Below are 19,652 nucleotides of genomic sequence, written 5' to 3'. Positions count from 1 at the left end.
TGTCGTCATGGCAACTAATTATTACACCCCAACCCGCCGCTCTCTCCTTAATGTGGCGGGATTGCAGGATCAATGAATTAGCCAGCGAGCGATCTGTAACACCCCCCAACTATATTCTTTCTTTTGCCCCCCCCCTCCAGAAGATCCTATTAACAACATAGTAGTAACGTAGTAGTAACGTGGTAATCAGAAGACAGCAATAAGAACACAGGGCAGTTTGGCAGCTTCTAAAACGTAAACATAAACGGACCTACATAATTTACCCAGAATATCTCCCACTCTCCTGATTTTTGTACACACAGCAGTCAGCACAGGGCGCTGTCTCAAATAACACACTGAATACATTCCCTGGCACCGTGGATTGATTGTGAGACAAAGGCCCCCTGGGCACAGGCTGTAAAAGCCCCCACCCTCCCCCCGAACTCCTGATCAGTTTGTGTGTGTGTGTGTGTTTTTAATAGTCATGTAACTGACTTTCCAGGATTAATAATCACTTCCAGCGCAGGAGCCCATTAGGTCCATTTAATAATCCATTCATGCCAGGCACAGAAATATACCAGACTGAATGGTGATTCAATAAGGATGAAGGTTTCCACACTGAATTTGAAGTGTAATCAGGCTGACCCCCAAAATCACACCGGCTCAGTCAGGGTGACACTGTACCATTTATATTTTGCACCGTGAGTGTCGTTTGCTTTAAAATGTGCGATAGATTTCATTAAGGGAGACTAAAACATGTCTGAAAGGATGATATAGCACAATTTGAACTTTTCTAATTATATATATAATAGCTCAGCTTCCATGGAAGAGAAATTCCCTCTTTCTCTCTCTCTCTGGAGCGCTTTGATCATCTGATACAACTTCCATTTCCTGCAAAACATCACCAGGGTGGTCAGATCGCCGAGACTTATCAGCACAATCCAAAGAATTGCATGTGATTTGAGACAGCACCTGAAATTGACCTAAACTAGTTTACCTACAGTACTGCATCTACCTACTTACATAAGAATGTGAAATATTGCACTTGGTCACAAAAACATTGCCGTTGTGTTTTTTTTGTTTTTCTTTTCTTTACAGCATGTGGAAAACTACTAAATTAAGTCACTGTCTGAAACACACAGTACAGTATGGCACTTAGTTGATCTCTAAGTTTGGAAACATGCAGATTTAATGCAGATGATGGTTTCTAACTGCAGCAGGGAACATACGAGGAAAGACCAGACTCTAGCTAAAAAAGAAAAAGAAAAACAACAACCAAAAAAAAGAAAAAGAAAAACGATTCCCTGCAGTGTTTGGCATGAAAGGGGATTTGGAATAAATGAAAAGAATAAGACAAGGGTGCTCTCTGGATGCGAGTGCCTCCTGCACTATTTTTAGGGATCTAATACTGCTTTGTTGTGGTGGAGTCACTAACTTGTTGATCACTTTTTTTTCATACTTATTTTTTGTCAAAATGCGTTTGAAGTCGGCAAAAGTGGCCTCCTGCTCTGCATTTCCTCCACTTGTTTTTCTTTTTGATTTATCAGCTCTCGTACCTGTGCTGTGGCCTTGCTCCACAGAGAGGCGTACAAAAGTGACGATAAAACTGGAATGTTCGGGAAGGAAAAGGTACCAAGAGGAAGAAATGAGGAATCAGAGGCCGCTAATTCAACGCTTACTGAAAACTCAGCCCGGATCAACATAAACAACTGCACGTGTAACATCACAGAAAGCAGTTTCCTCTTATCTGCATCCCTCTCCCCTGTCGTCTTCTTCTTCTTCCACCACCATCACCAGGTCTATCCTTTCTAGTAAATGGGAACCTGGTATGTGGGTGCTGCGTTGTTTTCGGTGAATGGTGGGCTCTGGTAGGTCTCCGTGGTCTCGATGGTGGTGCCGCCGCCTCCCGGAGAGTTGGAGGGGTATGGCTGGGTGGGTGCGCCACCGTCCATGTGTTCGGTGGTGAACAGTGTCATGTCTGTGCCGAGCAGATACTTCTGGACCGCACGCACTGTTAGACCAGCCTGGAGGACCGGGAAAAGGGCCACAGAGAGGGAAAAGTGAGTCTGAGACTCAATGTGAGGTATTCCTAATCATAAAAGCACATTATAACTACACTTTAGCAACAAAGGTTTGAAAAAGAAGAATTTTATCATTTATTTTATAGAATTTAGTAGAAATAAAGCCAGCTAATTTATAGGTAAGCTGGCTAGCTAGTTATACAAGCTAGGTAGCTTGTCTGTGCCAACAAAATGTCAGAAAGAAGAAGGGAAAATAGTGAACTGAGTTTACAGCTAACAAAACAGCCCATCATGGAAACCAATAAAACTTCAAGAAGAAGCCAAGAGAGAGTCCAAAAGAAAAGCCTTAAAACAAATAACATTTCTATAGTTAGACTTAAACTAGCTACACTGCAGTATGCGCTAATCGAGAAGTGCTTTAGCAGGTTTTTGTATACTGTGAGCCAGGCAGTTATTACAGTTTTGTAACTTCTGATTAGTTTTTATTTATATTTTATAAAGGCAATGTCAGAGGTAGCATTTAGGAAAATCAGTACAGCTATTACAATAAAAAAAAAGAAACTTTTTGAAAGTCCAAAGTCTCAATAAATACGTACATCAATGCCTCATAAGGCCAGTTGCTGCTGGAGTTTCATAATTAACTTTAGACATGGAATCAACTCAGATAGAAAGATTTCCAGCCTCAGCTCTTGGGGTTAAAGGTGGTTTTGCTTTTAGGTGGCTGGAGGGGCTTACCCAGGTGATTATGGAGAAGAAAGAGAAGGCGATTGCTGCCCGAGCGGCATCTGCTCCTTGGTTGAGTGGCAGCTCTTCAGCTCTGGTCCGAGACCACTGATTGGCGAGGAAGCAGAAACTTACAAAGTATAGAAAGGTCCAGAAACCTGTCAGAAACCAGCAGAGCAATTAATAGTTTATTCAACGTTAGCGTTCCACATAGATGAAAGAGCACCTGTAGGTGTTGATTTCTCCAATTTTTGGACTGGAAGCACTTCTTTGTTCCCTTTTAGAAACATAAAATGCTCCTTAATACTATTTAAAACTTAAATTCAGGTGACAGGTTTCATTCCTTTGAATGTTATTTGAAATAAAGAAGCAAGCTGGTATCTGTAGCATTTTTGTTATTTTTGGGGAACTCCGGCCTTTTGAATCATGATTCCAGGCTTCGTTCACTCACTTCAGTTTCAGACCCTTTAGGCATTCAGTGGTTAGCCTGTGATTTGTCAAAGTGCAGTGATTTGAGCAAGGAAATCAATGCTAGTCATGTATATAATTGGTTTTATCCACTCATCAACCAACTTATTTAGGTACACTTTGCTGGTACTATGTTGGACCCCATTTGTTCTTCAGAACTGCCCTAACTCTACCTGGTACAGATTCAACAGTGTGCTGTGGTCATAAAGTTATGGACATGATCAACACCAATCAGTTACCCACAGAGTTAAAAGCCAGGGAATAAAAATAGGTTTTTAACCCTCGGAGGCTTTAAGTCAAAAAAAGCTTTTTTGACTTAAAGCCTCCGAGGGTTAATAAAGACTTAAAAACTGGCACTGATGTAGCCTGTCTAATATGGAGAGGAAGGTTATTCCAAAGCATCGGCACAGCAACAGAGAACGCTCGGTCTCCTCTAAGTTTCAGCCGTGACTTTGGGACCGAAAGCAGCAACTGCTCAGCTGACCGAAGGGAACGAGTGGGGACGTGGGGCTTCAACAAGTCAGACAAATAAACAGGTGCCAGACCATTTAGAGATTTAAAAGCCAATAAAAGGACTTTAAAACGGATCCTGAATTAAATTGGAAGCCAGTGTAAAGAGGCCAAAATCGGAGTGATGTGATCAAATTTTGTTCTGCCAGTTAAAAATCGTGCCGCAGCATTTTGCACTAATTGCAAGCGTGACAAAGTGCCCTGCCCAACCCCTATTAAAAGAGAATTACAATAATCTAAACGTGAGGTAATAAAGGCATGAATAACACTTTCCAAGTCACACTTGGAAAGAAAGGGCTTAACCTTTGATAAACGTCTGAGGTGATAAAATGCTGATTTTACCACCCCGTTTACATGGTCATCAAAGGTGAGTGCAGAATCAATTTTAACTCCAAGATTTGTGATCGAACTCTTTAGTTGGGAAGTCAAAGCTGCAAGATCAACATCCAGAGTATGAGAAGAACGATTTGGGCCAAATAAAATTGCTTCTGTCTTCCGATCATTAAAATTTAAAAAGTTTTTTGCCATCCATGCTTTGACATCAGTAAGGCAGTCAAGCAGAGGTCCAGTTGGGAGACTATCAGAATGACTAAAAGGTAAGTAGAGCTGGCAGTCATCTGCGTATAGATGGAATGGCACTTTATGCTTTCGGAAAATCGCGCCAAGAGGCAAGAGGTACAATGAAAACAATAACGGCCCAAGAATAGATCCCTGTGGCACACCCCAAAGCAGAGGAGCCACAGAGGATGAAGCCGACCCCAACTTAACACAAAAGGTCCTATTTAAAAGATAGGACTTTAACCACAAAAGTGCCGAACCATTTAGATTAAAAGTACATTTTCCAAAAACATCCAGTGCACAGTCCCATTACGCGGTTTGGCATTATGCACTAGTGATGATGTATTTTGTTTGATTTCTTCATTTTTTCTCACAGCAAGACCTTTTAAAAACGAATCACTTCCTGTAGCTGCCATAACTCAGACACACCAGGACAGCCTGGAAGAAATGCTCTGTGCCTTCCCTGTTTGCTTGTGTCTGCGAACAAGACCTCCCATCACATGTCACATCCTCACCTGAGAAGCCGATCTCAAGCATTACAGCCTTCTTCCTGTCTTTAACAGAGCTGATGGAGGAGAACTTGTAGTCAAGCAGGAAGAAGAAGGAGCATGCCAGCAGGCCAACCAGGCCCACGAACACGCCGTAGTTGCACGCGTCTGTGTTCTTATTGAAGATGCAGTGGAGTCGCTCGCTGCCCATGTTGACATAACCCTCGTTCACGATGGAGGCGAAGACCACCAAGGAAAATATCTGTTGTTCGAAGGGAAAGTAGAGGGTGGAGTCAGAGTCAGAACAAAGTGAGCGACAGGAAGGAAGAGCTAGATTAAAGAAAACAACAAAAACAGATTACCATTTAAAGCGATACTGTTTCAGTTTTCTGTCTATCCAGCAAACAAACACTGCTTGCAGACTCACTGGAAGCTACACTACTCAAAAGCATCTCTCTGAGCATACTCAAACCAAAAGGCATTAACCTAATTTCCCCTCTTTCTCTCTGACCGACTGGAAGAGGTGGATGCTTCGCTTCCCCTAAAGAATCACACAGTCCCGAGGCAGTGTGTGTGTAACTGCACGTAAACCTACTACCATAAACTCCAACTTAAATTTCTCAAGTTCATTTTCAGCCTTTCTTCTTCCCTCTGTTGATCAGCTGACTAACACTCATGGCAGAGTAGGGCCATGTGACTGACACACACACTCACAAAGAAAAAATGCACTCCTACTGGGGGGGGGGGCTTGTGGGTCATATGACAGAGGTGGAGGGGACACACAAAGGAATAATGTCAGGTCCACATTTTAAACTAATCACATGTGTGGATTTAATCTGAGTAGACGCACACTCGGGTGCTTTTAGTGAATCGTTGTGATAAAAAAAATAAAAGCTGCTTAAAAACAATATGTCTTTTTAAGGGTTGGCTTCTCCTTTTACCTGCCTGCTCTAAACTTTGATTCGCTTCTTCCTTAATTAAAAAAATCCTGCTGTGAGATTTCTAACTGACGAATAGCTTTTTTTTTTAAACAAACGAGAGGAAAGGGCATTAACATAATTGCCTGTTTACTGTGGATTCCCACTACAGACTAGAATTCATTTCCCCCTCCTCCTGAAATAGATTCCTGGTATACTGTCTTCTGTAAACTGCCACTGCAGTGGTGGGAAGTACCACATGGGGCTGGAAGCACAGGGCTACCTTAACGTATATCAAGCAGAGTTTAAAAGGCTCCATCTTGAGTGGCCACAGCTATAAAGTGAGGCAGCTTTTTCTGCATAAGTACATCACAGCGCGTATCTTAACTCGACGTGGCAACCTCTGCATCCAGTCAAATTCTTTAAAATCACGTGATGATGATGACATTAATTGCATACGATCCACTGGCTTCCTTTTGAGGCCCTGGCACCACTGAGGAAGACCTTCTCTGTGTCACCCAGAGGTGATGCGTTTAGCCTACACGAAACGTCAGGGCACGAAGCTTCTCGTGGCCCTCCGTGCGTAACGACGATCGCGGACCAATCACAGGTGGGATGACGAACGGCGACGGCAGTGTAGGGGTAAATCAGCAAAATCATGAGCTGAAAATTGTGACTTAACAGTGTAAACGACAAGTGAAATGATAAATAAGAAGTGGTAGGTCAATGGGACCGTAAATAAGTAGCACAATTGCCCAGAAACGTGAATGCTGATGAGTGAATATGGATGTGCCTCTCTTATTTTCAGCACAACCCGGTCTGCTGCTCAGTGTTTGTTAAACACTGGCAGGTGGCATGTAAAAAAAAAAAGGAAAAAAAGGGAAAGAGAATAGGTGAGGAGAGGTCGTTTACACCTCACAAACACACACATCTGTAGTGAAATCACTGGTCACGGTGTCAGATAAGCACCAGGCCCTGGTTACACCCTGTACAGCACATTTCTGTAAATCACCCCCAGCATTAACATTGATTTCATGTCTCCATTTACACCGCATCCTTATCAGCTTTTAGTGGATTTCTCGAGCCTGTATTTACAGGGAAAACACGTCACTGGTTTCGCGCAGCAACGACAACAGAGAGGACCCCCCACCCCCCGCACACACACACACGGCAGCACCGTGAAAACCCGCTCTCACCCAGGACAGCACTCTGAGGATGGTCTGCGGCTGCTTGGCGAAGGTAATCGGGTCGATAGTGGACCCGGACCGGCCCGCTCCGAACGATCCCACTCCGTCCATCTTCTGTCGCTCTGTGTGTGCGCTCCTCGCGGCTCCACGCTCCCGGCTCCACGGCAGGATGGATGCGCTGCTGCTGCTCGCTGCTGTAGGGACGGGTCCTGCGCGCTCCCAAACGGCGCGCGGGCGCTCGGTGGAGAACGTGCAGGAGCCAGAACGTGCCCACGCTACGGACGAGCGGGATAGGCCATTTATGCCAGAGCTCACTTTAATGTTGTTACACAGGAATAAAACAGGATAATGGAATACAATTATAGGAGGATAGCGTGAGAGCGGGGATAAAACGATGGAGGCCACTTGGACCAATGTTGTTGGTTCAAAATAGAACAGGTTAATGAAATACACATTTATGTTTGACCTCAAAGGGCTTTTGCAGTAGGTTAGTGGGATTAATAATGGCAAAAACAGAGTACACAATACCCGTGTGGGACAGCTTATGTTGCCATACTTTTCCCAAATCTTTGGCCAAACTTTATGTAAACAAATAAAAGTTTAAAAGAAAGGAAACCCAATCTGGGATAAGGTTATTAAAGAGCGCTATTACAAATTACTGTAAGAACTACATGATTTTATTATTATTTTATGCTGTATTTTTAAAAATACAGTAAACTTCTACAAACAACAATGCATTCTGGGAGCCTGTGGAGGACTGTCCGACATTAAATCAAGTATAAAACCTTTCTTGTAAATTTTAAATTAACAGATGCATTGTGGGATTTCCATTTTAGTGTTTCAAGCTCTCTGTTTAGGAGGTTTAAATTTGGCATGTTTTGTAATGTTAAGCACACATTACCACTTATCGTCTGCTAAAAAGGTTAAGGTTAGGTTGGTTGTTGGTAATGCAATCAGTGAGCTTTTGGAGCTTTTGGCACCTCAGATATTTTACGTGGATGAACTGGATTTTATTCTATAAAATTACTGTTTTGAATTACTAGTAAACTTTGCTTAAATCTCCTAACCCTGAGCATATGTCTTTGTTGTCCTGAGCACCATCTAAATCTACAGGTTTACAACTATTCCAGGAGTTTCATATAAGTTAGCATCCAGCTAAGCAGGCTATAAACAATACAGTGGGTGAGACTGTGCGTGCCCCAGTCACAAACACTCTGCGATTATGAAATATGGAATAAAGAAAAGTCTTATGATGGTACAGGAATGCCAAATACCACAGAAAGTATAGTCACAAGTGTCTCATCATGGGATATTTATTCATTCATGAATCCTCAATGATGACTGAACCATAAAAATCAACATTATCAGCCTTACTAAAAATCCCAGCACAGGTTTACAAGTCATTCCTGGTAAATTTATGTACACTGCCTGAGGACACGTGGTTTGTGATTCAATAAATACTACATAAATTAAATAAATGCAACTTGGCTGTACAACCAGTGCATTGTGAATACTAAAAAATATTATATTATTACACCTGGAGAAAAACAAATGTGCCATTTTTAATATTCAGTGAATTGTTTTATGTAAAGTGTTCTGAGAAAGGCCACTGAAGCAGTAGATGTGTTGATTTATACAATGAGGTGCATTTATGGCTGACACCACTAGAAGTCACTAATGTTTTTTGTAGTTTAATAATCTATGTTTGAGGAAATAAACTGAATGTGTGATGACACTAGGGTTATAAAGGAAATAATTCTAGACAAGATATGGCAGGAGAATATGGCATAAATAGAGAAAAAATTATATGATCAGTAAAACAAATATAAGAACTCTTCAAAATAAGAGCTTTTATGTAGTCTTTTGAGTCAGTGTGCTTAAATTTTCACAAATGCAATCATTCTGATTAGACATGTTTTATTCCCTCTGGAAAACAGACACATTTCTGTCACACGTTTACACAGTCTAGTGATTTCTGTTGAGTGATTACTTTGTCAGACCAGCAGACAAAACACTGCATAGTGTATAGTAAAAAATGAAATGACAGAAATTTAGAAATTTTACTGGTCCAAAATTTACAGTACTTTAACAAAAGTCTTGACTCTTCATTTCTCTATATTTTGCTGGGAAAATGGGAAATAGGTGCAGTGATATACTGAAACATGCAAAAATACATGAAAATATAGTATACAAGACAAAATGAAAGTTAATATTTCCTATGACTGCCTTTATTCTTCAACACAGTCTGAACTCTCTTAGGCAGCTTTCTTGTCTTTTCTGTGGGTAAGGGGTGGGGGAACTCCAGGCCTCAAGGTCCAGTGTCCTGAAGGTTTTAGATGTATCCTTGATCCAACACAGACAATTTAAATGGCTAAATTACCTCCTCAACATGTCTTGAAGTTCTCCAGAGGCCTGGTAATGAACTAATCATGTGATTCAGGTGTGTTAACCCAGGGTGAGATCTAAAACCTGCAGGACACCGACCCTTGAGGCCTGGAGTTACCCACCCCTGCTTTGAGTAGTCTTCATTAATAGTTCTCCAGGTTTCTTGAAGGACATTCCCAGCTTTACTTTGGATGTCCAAAGATAAACTTTGAAAGACTTTCAGAAAGCCTGGAGAACTATTGCTTAGGACCACTTTGAAAAATTACAAGAAAATCTGGCTCTTGGGAAGCAAAATATAAAGAAATGATGACTCGATATGTTTCCACAGCACGGAAGGTTGGTGATAATGAACCAATACACAGGTGTCTTTGCTCTAATGGTCAAGTGAGAGTCATACCTGGTTAAGCACTTCCAACAAGGAGAGGATTATAATATAACCCAGAATCTTGAGTTTAGTGTTTTGAGTTTCTCTCTATAATATTGCAGAAAACTGTTTTTATGTTTCAGTGCTTTACAAATAAAACTGAACTGAAAGGATCTGAACTCAAGAAACACTGAGGAAAACTATTATGTAATCTTTAATTTTATTAATAGATTAATTATACTATATTAAAACAAAACCAGAAAAACCCAACACTCAAACATGAGCTCAGTTTAGTGGTGTTTTATACCGACGACGGGGTTTACTCGAGTCTTCAAATCTCTCTCAGCACAATCACTCAATCACAGGAGCCATCTTTCCATCCATCTCTCCACCTCTCATCCACACGGGAACAGTCAAACTCAGGCTTCCCCAACCTGACGTTGATGTTGTTGTGAAGACGACAGAACCACTGAGAAAGAGCGTGGCGGCTGCTAGTGTCTGGCTGATTGGTTTTCAATCTGTGGAGAGGAAATGTGGTTTGGTGATCGTGGCATTTCATCCTAAAGCATCTGAAAGTGTGAGGGTGGTAAATAAAAGAGTAAAATATGCCGAATCATTTCTAAGATCCTTTATGTGTGAAGATGTGCGCAAGTGCCGATATGTGACTTTCAGCCCTGTACATTAAATCTGGCAGCACTCGTGTGGTTCTGACCTGTCCCTGAGGTCTTGTGCACATTCATCACATGGGAAGAACTTGGAGAAAATGTTGATGAACTGCCCCATCTCTTGCTGCTGAGTGGTAGATGGATGATCCGGGTAATACGCGGCCATAGTGTGCAGAAAGGACCAAGTGCTGCGGCCCAGCTCTTCCCTGTCCAGCGGACACTGGGGATCTTGTGGCTCTGAATCTGCAGCTTTTGTCTCCTGCAGGATCAACACAGACAGTCACCTGATGAATTCAAGAGACTAGTGGCCTCCTGCCCCGTCTGAATGAATGATTTATGGTTGTTTGGTTATCACAAATACATATTGATATCTCTCCAGTTTGCTGGCTGCCATCACAACCAAATCTTAAAACAGTGAATCACAATGTTACGACATCATAAACTTTACACCGTCGAAGTAATTTGTCAAGTTTCCAGCCTGACTCCATTGTGTCACCTGTGCGGTACCACCACTAGCAGTTGTCGCCTGCTTCTTCTGCATCTTTATCCACGATTTAAAGTCCGTACAAGCCCTGCATGGCTTCTTTTTCACATCCCCGGTCTGCTCCTGCTCTTTACCGGAGCTGTCCTCCGGTGGTCTGCTAGCCATTGGAAAGGGGAATCCTTCAAACGCAGAGGGCACCTGTGATCCTCTCGGTCCCGTGGGCGCAGCCATGCTTACTTTACGTATAAGCTAATACCGCTAACTGAACACTTGACAGGCATGGACGTATAGCTGTTTAAAATGCAAATGCCTCTTAGTGGACGGGTAATTGCTCTTTAATATTTCCTCTACCGTGGCGACAGTGTCATGGTCACAAGCGGTCACTTCCCCGACTGATGTAACGACATCGACACACGCGGTAAAAGTTTCCCCGAGTTTTCTTGTTTCCTCCCGGACATTTCACTGGAACGGACCGTGTTCCGGTTGGTGATGTCGGTTAACTGTGCATGCTGTTGAGTGTATCCTCTGCTAAAGTGTAATTTTCTACAGTATTTCAATAATTTAAGCTGTTGACATTACCCGTGTTGTATTCGGGTGCTCGCTTGCTTTATCATATCCTCACTCTCTGTTTTTGTTTCTCAACTGTTAAAGTGTTACTAGTTGCCCGGTTAGCCGGGCGGCTAACAAAGCTAACAACTCTGGAGTGACACGTTTCTTTTTTTTTTTATTTGCTGATTTTTTTAACAGTGTAAGCGTTGACACCTGTCTGAACTTCAGCCATGGGAATCCTGGAGAAAATCGCGGAAATAGAGAAAGAAATTTCTCGAACACAGAAAAACAAAGGTGAGAGGGAGAAGTCGCAGCGCTAACTGTTAGCGCCACAATGGACCAACTTGTACCCAGCTGTGTGTGTTTGTCAGCTATGAGTGTTGCATTATACCTCAAGACGAATCAATATTTAGTCTTATTTCCACATTTTGTTTATGCATATGTTAAGTACAATCTAAAAACAACTGTATTGTTGTTATTTTAATTGCAGCATTAACAGCTCCATTATCCCCCCTTTCCATTCACTCTTACTTCCAGCCACTGAGTACCATCTGGGTTTGCTCAAAGCCAAGCTAGCCAAATACAGAGCTCAACTTCTGGAGCCCTCCAAGTCAGCAGGGGCCAAAGGGGAGGGGTTCGATGTCATGAAATCAGGAGATGCCCGTGTCGCTCTCATCGGTTTCCCCTCTGTGGGTAAGGTATGTCAACATGGTGGACGGTGGGTTGTGTTTCCTGGTCTGGACGTAGAAGATAAAGGAGTTTGTGCTTGTCTTCCTCTAATAATGTCTTTATTTTTCCATAATCCTACCACGAGAAAGCAGGGTAAATTTTAGTATGTTCAGGTTTCCTTGAAGCATGCCTTATTCTGATCATTTGCTGGATCCTAATTTATTTTGGAATTTTTTCTGGAATAACTTTTAAAGGCTTTAAAAAGGGTAATTTTGAGCATTAATGTTTGCTTGTACTTTGTAGCAACACCTCTTGTCACCCTCTGAAGGGCTTAGCTTTAAGTCCTGTCTCTTTAAAAAACCCTTCAGTCCAGTTTGTTCTGATTGCTTAGCCCTTATGACAAAGCTGAGGCCAAAATAAAATTTAGTTGCATGCCATAACTCTTATTTGTTGTTTAAATTAGTGTTAAGGGGAGTCTTTGTGATTTATATGGACAGAATTCATAGGCATAGCTAGTTGGTGGTCTCAGAATCTCGTCTCTGCTGGATGATGATATTCTTTGGCTTCATTGAGCAGCAACCTCGAGCTTGTTTAGGGAGCTTTGCAGCCGAGTACAAGGCGATGGAAAAAAGAATTAGCATTTCCAGGTCCAAGGCCATGGTTCTCTACCAGAAAAATGTGGAGTGCTCACTCCAAAGCTGGGACAAGTGGGAATTTCAGGGTCTTGCTAATAAGTAAGGGAATAGTGGGGCGAGAGATTGACAGTTTAATTGGTGCTGCATCAGTACTATAACAGACTGGTAGTCGGTTGTGGTGAAGAGAGAGCTGATCGTGAAAGTAAAGCTGTTGATTTACCAGCTCGTGTTCTGATCCTCCACTGTGGCCACAAGCTCTGGACAGATGGTTCAGGCATCTGACTGGGTTGCCTCCTGGACCATACGTAGGTGATGTGTTTCAGGCATGGGAGGAGGTCTGAGGCCCATCTTTCAGCTGGCTTGGGAAGGCCTCAGTGTTTCCTTAGATAAGCTGGAGGAGGGTGTCAGGGTCACCTGCTGCCCCTGCAGGTGAACATCAGGTTATGTAGAAGGTTGCAGCATAGGGTTAGAATGGGGTTTCTTTTATGGCATAGATCTGATGCAGAAGTATAATTCACGTGTAAGGCTTGGCGCATTTTGGTGGCTGAAGCAAGTAACAGAAGAACTCTGGAGTACACAGTGTTTCATGTGAGAGAGAAGGACTCACTTTGCCTTTGTAACACTACAAACATGTCAAAAGGCTGCGTAACATACTAAAACACCATCTTTGACTAACGTTGACACTTTCATTCTCTGCTGTGTTCTGCAGTCCACCTTCCTTAGCTTGATGACATCAACGGAAAGTGAAGCTGCTTCCTATGAGTTTACAACCCTCACCTGCATACCTGGTGTCATAGAGGTACACACATCTACATTAAAAATATTTTGACACATACAGTGTGTTAAGCGCTGTATCTTGAAACTCTTCTACTCTGTTTTCCCTCAGTATAAAGGGGCCAACATCCAGCTGCTAGATCTGCCGGGAATCATTGAGGGTGCTGCTCAAGGTACACTTAGGATTTATATTTTTATATTTTGTCGCTTTAAATTTAAAGTGTACAGAGACTTTAATATTTAGGTATAAGGGTGTGGTTTTTATAGTTGTGGTTAGAATTATTTATAAACAGATGAATATGATTTTACATGTATTTGTTGCTGTGTTTAATATTGTGGGGAAAGGGAAAACCAAATCATACCTGTGGAAGTAAGTGCTTCTAAAAACTGTGGAAAAAAACATGAATAAAAGACCTTAATTTGTAGTTGTTGTGTTAAGCTGATCTCTAACTTTTATACTTCTTATAGGCAAGGGTAGAGGTCGACAGGTGATCGCTGTTGCCAGGACGGCAGATGTTGTCGTCATGATGTTGGATGCCACCAAAGGAGATGTTCAGAGGTTTGTGAGTTTGGAGAGCTTGGATGGAGTTTCAGGGACACACAAGTGTTTATTTAGAATTCTTATCCAAACATATTCTTTGTTTGGTTTTTTGTTTGTTTTTAGGGCACTTCTAGAAAAGGAGTTGGAGTCAGTGGGCATCAGACTCAACAGAACAAAACCCAATATTTATTTCAAGGTACAGTGTGTATATTTGTCTTTTTTTTGTCTCACAGTTGGAATAACTGAAATAAGAAGATTGTAAACAGCATCCACTAACAGCCATTTGGCTGTTTGTTCTCTATATGTAAATGTTGATTTGATGGTGGCAATAACTACTGAAGGGGTTTAGCAAAATATCAACACAGCAGTCTGCTCTTTCCCTGACTCTTGCAATACATTATCAATACACTAAACATTTGCAGATATTTATATTTTTATCAATACATCTGTTCTAAATTCCTGCCAGTTTGAGTTACCGGAGTTAATCTTTCATGGTGCACATTAAATAAATAGAGTTGACTGTCTGAGACGGTGCAAATATCAAACATCCTGGACGGCAGAGTTATCTTTGAGTTACCTAATTGAACTGAGATATTATTAACACCGAATAACTCTAACTATACTTTAACTATAATAATCTTTTTATTATTGTACAGCTGGTCCTTTTGGAGTTCACAGCAGATCATCTGCCTCCATCTAACCCTGTCTTTAGCATCCTCCTCTGTCATACCAACTCTCTACATGTCCTCCTTCACTTGAGTCTCCTCTCAGGTTTTCCTCTTTGCCTCCTGCCTTGCAGCTCCATATTCAGCATCCTTTGTCCAGTATAGCTGTCTCTCCTCTGCAAAAGTCTGAATAACTATACTAATAATACCCTATATGCACAAAGCAGTGATTTGATGTTTTCCTCTAAGTGATTCTTTGTGATGTGCGATTCTGCTTTTAGCTACAGACATCACGATATACCACAAATGACCACGTTATGTATCACTGGTATTTTTGAAGCTGGAAAACAAACATTAATTTCAGCGCAAATGTGCTTTTTTTTCTTCCCCTGTAGCCCAAGAAAGGTGGCGGCCTCTCCTTCAACTCCACAGTTCCTCTCACCCAGTGCTCGGAGAAGCTCGTTCAGCTCATACTTCATGAATATAGTATCCTTCGTTGATCTCTTTGATGTACATTTAGCCCAGTTAGCATTTCTGTGACATAATTTGTGAGTAGGCTGCAGAAGTGTCTGGTTATTCCTTTAATTCTGCTCCTCAGAAATCTTTAATGCAGAGGTTCTCTTCAGGGAGGATTGCACACCAGACGAGTTCATTGACGTCATTGTTGGGAACAGAGTTTACATGCCTTGTCTATATGTGAGTCAGTTAAAGCCTTGGACTTATTTAGAAGCTTCCTTATCATTTTAGAGAGATTTGAGATGATTTTCTGTTTTTTGACTCATAACAAAAGGGAAATAATTTTGAGATATTGGGCAAATCTCTTGAACTTTGACTTTGTGTGTGTGTGTGTGTGTGTGTGTGTGTGTGTGTGTTCGTGTTCACAGGTGTACAATAAGGTGGATCAAATCTCCATTGAGGAAGTGGACCGCCTAGCACGCAGACCTCACAGTGTTGTCATCAGGTCAGATATCTTTCCACAGGTTCACAAGAAATAAACACCATAATGTTGTTGTTCACATGTTGAAATAAATTGCCAATCAATCAATCAATCAATCAACTCAAATTAGGTGGCTAACTGGCTCCAGAGTAGAGTCCAAATCAAATCATGATATTTTAAGAAACTTTGCAATAACGCTCACAATTTCCGACAATGAAGGGGGAAAAAAAATGCAACGTTTTATTGATGTTTGCAGGAACCAGTGTTTGTTCGTGTCATTAAATGAAGGATATTTTCCATCCTCCTTTTCCAGTGAGCTGCCACTGATGACACCACCTAATTTGAGTGCCAGCAGCAGCATTATATCCATGATATAATGGATATAATGTAATATAATATAAAGCATGATGCAAATGTGAACTCTAAAGCAGCTTAAGTTGTGTTAGTAACTTCTATCCACATGAAGCTAAGCTTGTGTGGGCTCCAGTGGCACTCGTCGTCTCCTTTGTTTACCTTTAAAAAGTATTTTGACTAGTTGAAGGTCTCTGAAATAGCTCCCTTTAAGTGCCTTATTACTAAGTAATTGTAATCATGGGGGACATGCCTGGGAATCTAAACACATGACGTTGCTATAGCAATGATATTGCGATATGACATTTTTATATTATATAAAAACTTTGTATGTGCACAGTCCAGTTTCTTTAGTCACGTTTAAAATACAAGAAACAGACACATAAAACCTGCTGGCTTAAGTAAAACAATGCAATTTATAATTGTGATTCACTCATGCTCGTGTAGTTGCAGCAGCACAGAAGGAATTCCTTTATTTTGCCTCTTTGGTCCCATTTTCAGCTTAATTAGAAGGTTGGAGGGATTCACAGAGTTTGTTTTTTTTTTTTTTTCTCAAATGAGAGCAGTCACTTCACACCTTTTCTGTTTGTATGAAGGAGGTAAAAGTATCCTATTTTTCTGACTGTATGTTTCAGTTGTGGGATGAAGCTGAATCTGGATTACCTTCTGGAAAGGTTGTGGGAATATCTGGCTCTGATCTGCATTTATACAAAGAAAAGAGGAGGTATCCACATGTGCACACATGTATTTTTCTCTTAGTCATTTGTGAGACTTTTGTCTTACATGGATGAATATACACTAGATCTAAATTAATTTACCCTTTTCTGCTTTCTCTGTTAGAGCGCCCTGACTTTAATGATGCCATCATCATGAGAAGAGGAGCAAGTGTAGAACATGTGGTAAGGAAAGCGCATTTTCAAGTCAGATGCTTTTACACGCATAATAAGTTAGAAGCAAACTATGTGTACAGTGGGGCAAAAAAGTATTTAGTCAGCCACCGATTGTGCAAGTTCCCCCACTTAAAATGATGACAGAGGTCAGTAATTTGCACCAGAGGTACACTTCAACTGTGAGAGACAGAATGTGAAAAAAAAATCCATGAATCCACATGGTAGGATTTGTAAAGAATTTATTCGTAAATTAGGGTGGAAAATCAGTATTTGGTCACCTCAAACAAGGAAAATCTCTGGCTCTCACAGACCTGTAACGTCTTCTGTAAGAAGCTTTTCTGTCCCCCACTCGTTACCTGTATGAATGGCACCTGTTTGAACTCATCATCTGTATAAAAGACACCTGTCCACAGCCTCAAACAGTCAGACTCCAAACTCCGCCATGGCCAAGACCAAAGAGCTTTCGAAGGACACCAGGAAAAGTATTGTAGACCTGCACCAGACTGGGAAGAGTGAATCTACAATAGGCAAGCAGCTTGGTGTGAAAAAATCAACTGTGGGAGCAATCATCAGAAAATGGAAGACATACACGACCACTGATAATCTCCCTCGATCTGGGGCTCCACGCAAGATCTCATCCCGTGGGGTCACAATGATCATGAGAACGGTGAGCAAAGATCCCAGAACCACACGGGGGGACCTGGTGAATGACCTGCAGAGAGCTGGGACCAAAGTAACAAAGGTCACCATCATTAACACACTACAACGGCAGGGAATCAAATCCCGCAGTGCCAGACGTGTTCCGCTGCTGAAGCCAGTGCATGTCCAGGCCCGTCTGAAGTTTGCCAGAGAGCACATGGATGATACAGCAGAGGATTGGGAGAATGTCATGTGGTCAGATGAAACCAAAGTAGAACTTTTTGGTATAAACTCAACTCGTCGTGTTTGGAGGAAGAAGAATACTGAGTTGCATCCCAAGAACACCATACCTACTGTGAAGCATGGGGGTGGAAACATCATGCTATGGGGCTGTTTTTCTGCCAAGGGGACAGGACGACTGATCCGTGTTAAGGACAGAATGAATGGGGTCATGTATCGTGAGATTTTGAGCCAAAACCTCCTTCCATCAGTGAGAACTTTGAAGATGAAATGAGGCTGGGTCTTCCAACATGACAATGATCCAAAACACACCGCCCGGGCAACAAAGGAGTGGCTCCGTAAGAAGCATTTGAAAGTCCTGGAGTGGCCTAGCCAGTCTCCAGACCTCAACCCCATAGAAAATCTGTGGTGGGAGTTGAAAGTCCGTGTTGCTCGGCGACAGCCCCAAAACATCACTGCTCTCGAGAAGATCTGCATGGAGGAATGGGCCAAAATACCAGCTACTGTGTGTGCAAACCTGGTAAAGACCTATAGTAAACGTTTGACCTCTGTTATTGCCAACAAAGGTTATGTTACAAAGTACTGAGTTGTATTTTTGTTATTGACCAAATACTTATTTTCCACCCTGATTTACCAATAAATTCTTTACAAATCCTACCATGTGGATTCATGGATTTTTTTTTTTTTTCACATTCTGTCTCTCACAGTTGAAGTGTACCTCTGGTGCAAATTACTGACCTCTGTCATCATTTTAGGTGGGGGAACTTGCACAATCGGTGGCTGACTAAATACTTTTTTGCCCCACTGTATGTGCACAGTCTAATTTTTGTCTTTAAATACTTGCAGTGTCATCGAATCCACAGAACTTTAGCCAGCCAGTTCAAATATGCCCTGGTTTGGGTAAGTTCAAGTTTCCAGGGTCAACAATCTTCAGAGACACATTTTCTGCTTGTCCTATGAACCGTTTGAGCTAACTCTGTACAATTGTACTCTTGACTAGAGTAAACATAGTCTGCTGACGTCCTGGTCACAGGGCATTTAGAACAGACACTTTCTTTCTACTAGAGATGTAAAGCAAAATTCTCATTTTGAAACATAGAGCAGAGAAGGCAAATAAATATACAGTTTACACTTGAACATGAAGCCCTTTGATTGAAGGGGAACTAAAATGTGTTGTCTCTCGGTCTTTTAGGGAACCAGTACCAAGTACAGCCCTCAGAGAGTGGGCCTAACGCACATCATGGAGCACGAGGATGTCATCCAAATTGTTAAGAAGTAAAAGAAAAGAAGAAGAAAAGCTTCTGTTTGGACAGAGGAGGAACTCGCCAGGAGAGGAGGAAAAAATAAACTGTATAGTAGAGAATAAAAACAAAATAATACCCACCATCCTTATTTTGTATATGGAAATTAAGAGAGGCAGTGAATCAAAGACCTTACAAGAATTGGATAAGGACAGAAAATGGTGCATTTTACCTTTTGATTAAGATAAAGAGAACACAAGATGCATTGATTCAGAGAGAACATGGATAGAATAAAGTCCATACAACATTTCCAGTCTTTTTATGTGTGTTTTATTTGTAGCCTTATCTCAATCTTAGATTGAGGCGCATGCAAACATGTATGTTTTTGTGTCCTTTATTATTATTATTTTTTTTATTTTTTTATTTTTTTTTTGTTACACTTCTTTTGTCAAAGTAAAGATTACTTTTTGGCATTTTATTGTCTGACTTTGAATTTGGTCATTTATAGCAATAATAATCCAGTTAAATTGTATTTGTATAGCACAGGTTCACCACAAAAGTCGTCTCAAGGTGATTTGTAAAGAGAACGCCAACAATCAGAAAATCCTAATGAGTGACATTCAGCTGTGGTGGGAAGGAAGAACTCCCTTTTAGCAGGAAGAGACCATCCAGCAGAATGAGGCTCAAAAGTTCATTATGTGAACATGCAATTATTTTTAATGAATTTGTTTTGCCATGTGAACTTTTTCCATTGTCAGAGCAATGATGCCTT

General features: G+C 41.4%; 3 protein-coding genes across 5 annotated transcripts; 1 reads left to right on the top strand and 2 right to left on the bottom strand.

The window, feature by feature from the left end:
* Nucleotides 1-998: 998 nt before the first annotated feature.
* Nucleotides 999-7,178, bottom strand: syngr3a (synaptogyrin 3a). Its single transcript, XM_026165595.2, has 4 exons — nt 6,861-7,178; nt 4,775-5,009; nt 2,736-2,881; nt 999-2,003 (listed from the first exon to the last, which is right to left on the bottom strand). The coding sequence occupies exons 1-4, from the start codon at nt 6,960-6,962 to the stop codon at nt 1,788-1,790; spliced, it is 699 nt and encodes a 232-aa protein (XP_026021380.1). The 5' UTR covers nt 6,963-7,178; the 3' UTR covers nt 999-1,787.
* Nucleotides 7,179-8,751: 1,573 nt separating this feature from the next.
* On the bottom strand, nt 8,752-10,980 carry gfer (growth factor, augmenter of liver regeneration (ERV1 homolog, S. cerevisiae)). The gene is made up of 3 exons (XM_026165593.2): nt 10,762-10,980; nt 10,313-10,524; nt 8,752-10,118 (listed from the first exon to the last, which is right to left on the bottom strand). The coding sequence occupies exons 1-3, from the start codon at nt 10,978-10,980 to the stop codon at nt 9,956-9,958; spliced, it is 594 nt and encodes a 197-aa protein (XP_026021378.1). The 3' UTR covers nt 8,752-9,955.
* Nucleotides 10,981-11,025: 45 nt separating this feature from the next.
* Nucleotides 11,026-19,189, top strand: drg2 (developmentally regulated GTP binding protein 2). 3 transcript variants are annotated; one of them, XM_026165589.2, is made up of 14 exons: nt 11,026-11,167; nt 11,497-11,592; nt 11,836-11,996; nt 13,312-13,401; nt 13,489-13,549; nt 13,845-13,935; nt 14,041-14,113; nt 14,978-15,068; nt 15,181-15,278; nt 15,467-15,543; nt 16,506-16,594; nt 16,711-16,769; nt 18,486-18,539; nt 18,832-19,189. In XM_026165589.2, the coding sequence occupies exons 2-14, from the start codon at nt 11,529-11,531 to the stop codon at nt 18,916-18,918; spliced, it is 1,095 nt and encodes a 364-aa protein (XP_026021374.1). In that variant the 5' UTR covers nt 11,026-11,167; nt 11,497-11,528; the 3' UTR covers nt 18,919-19,189. The 3 variants fall into 3 exon arrangements, with proteins under 3 accessions (XP_026021374.1, XP_026021373.1, XP_026021376.1); XM_026165588.2 differs by having other exon boundaries at nt 11,162-11,284; XM_026165591.2 differs by lacking the exon at nt 11,026-11,167 and adding an exon at nt 11,197-11,231.
* Nucleotides 19,190-19,652: the final 463 nt, after the last annotated feature.

The sequence above is a fragment of the Astatotilapia calliptera genome, chromosome 4 (assembly GCF_964374335.1).
Source record: "Astatotilapia calliptera chromosome 4, fAstCal68.1, whole genome shotgun sequence".
Taxonomy (NCBI): Eukaryota; Metazoa; Chordata; class Actinopteri; order Cichliformes; family Cichlidae; genus Astatotilapia; species Astatotilapia calliptera.
The sequence above is the reverse complement of the archived record's forward strand: the minus strand, read 5'-3'. Positions and strand labels throughout refer to the sequence as shown.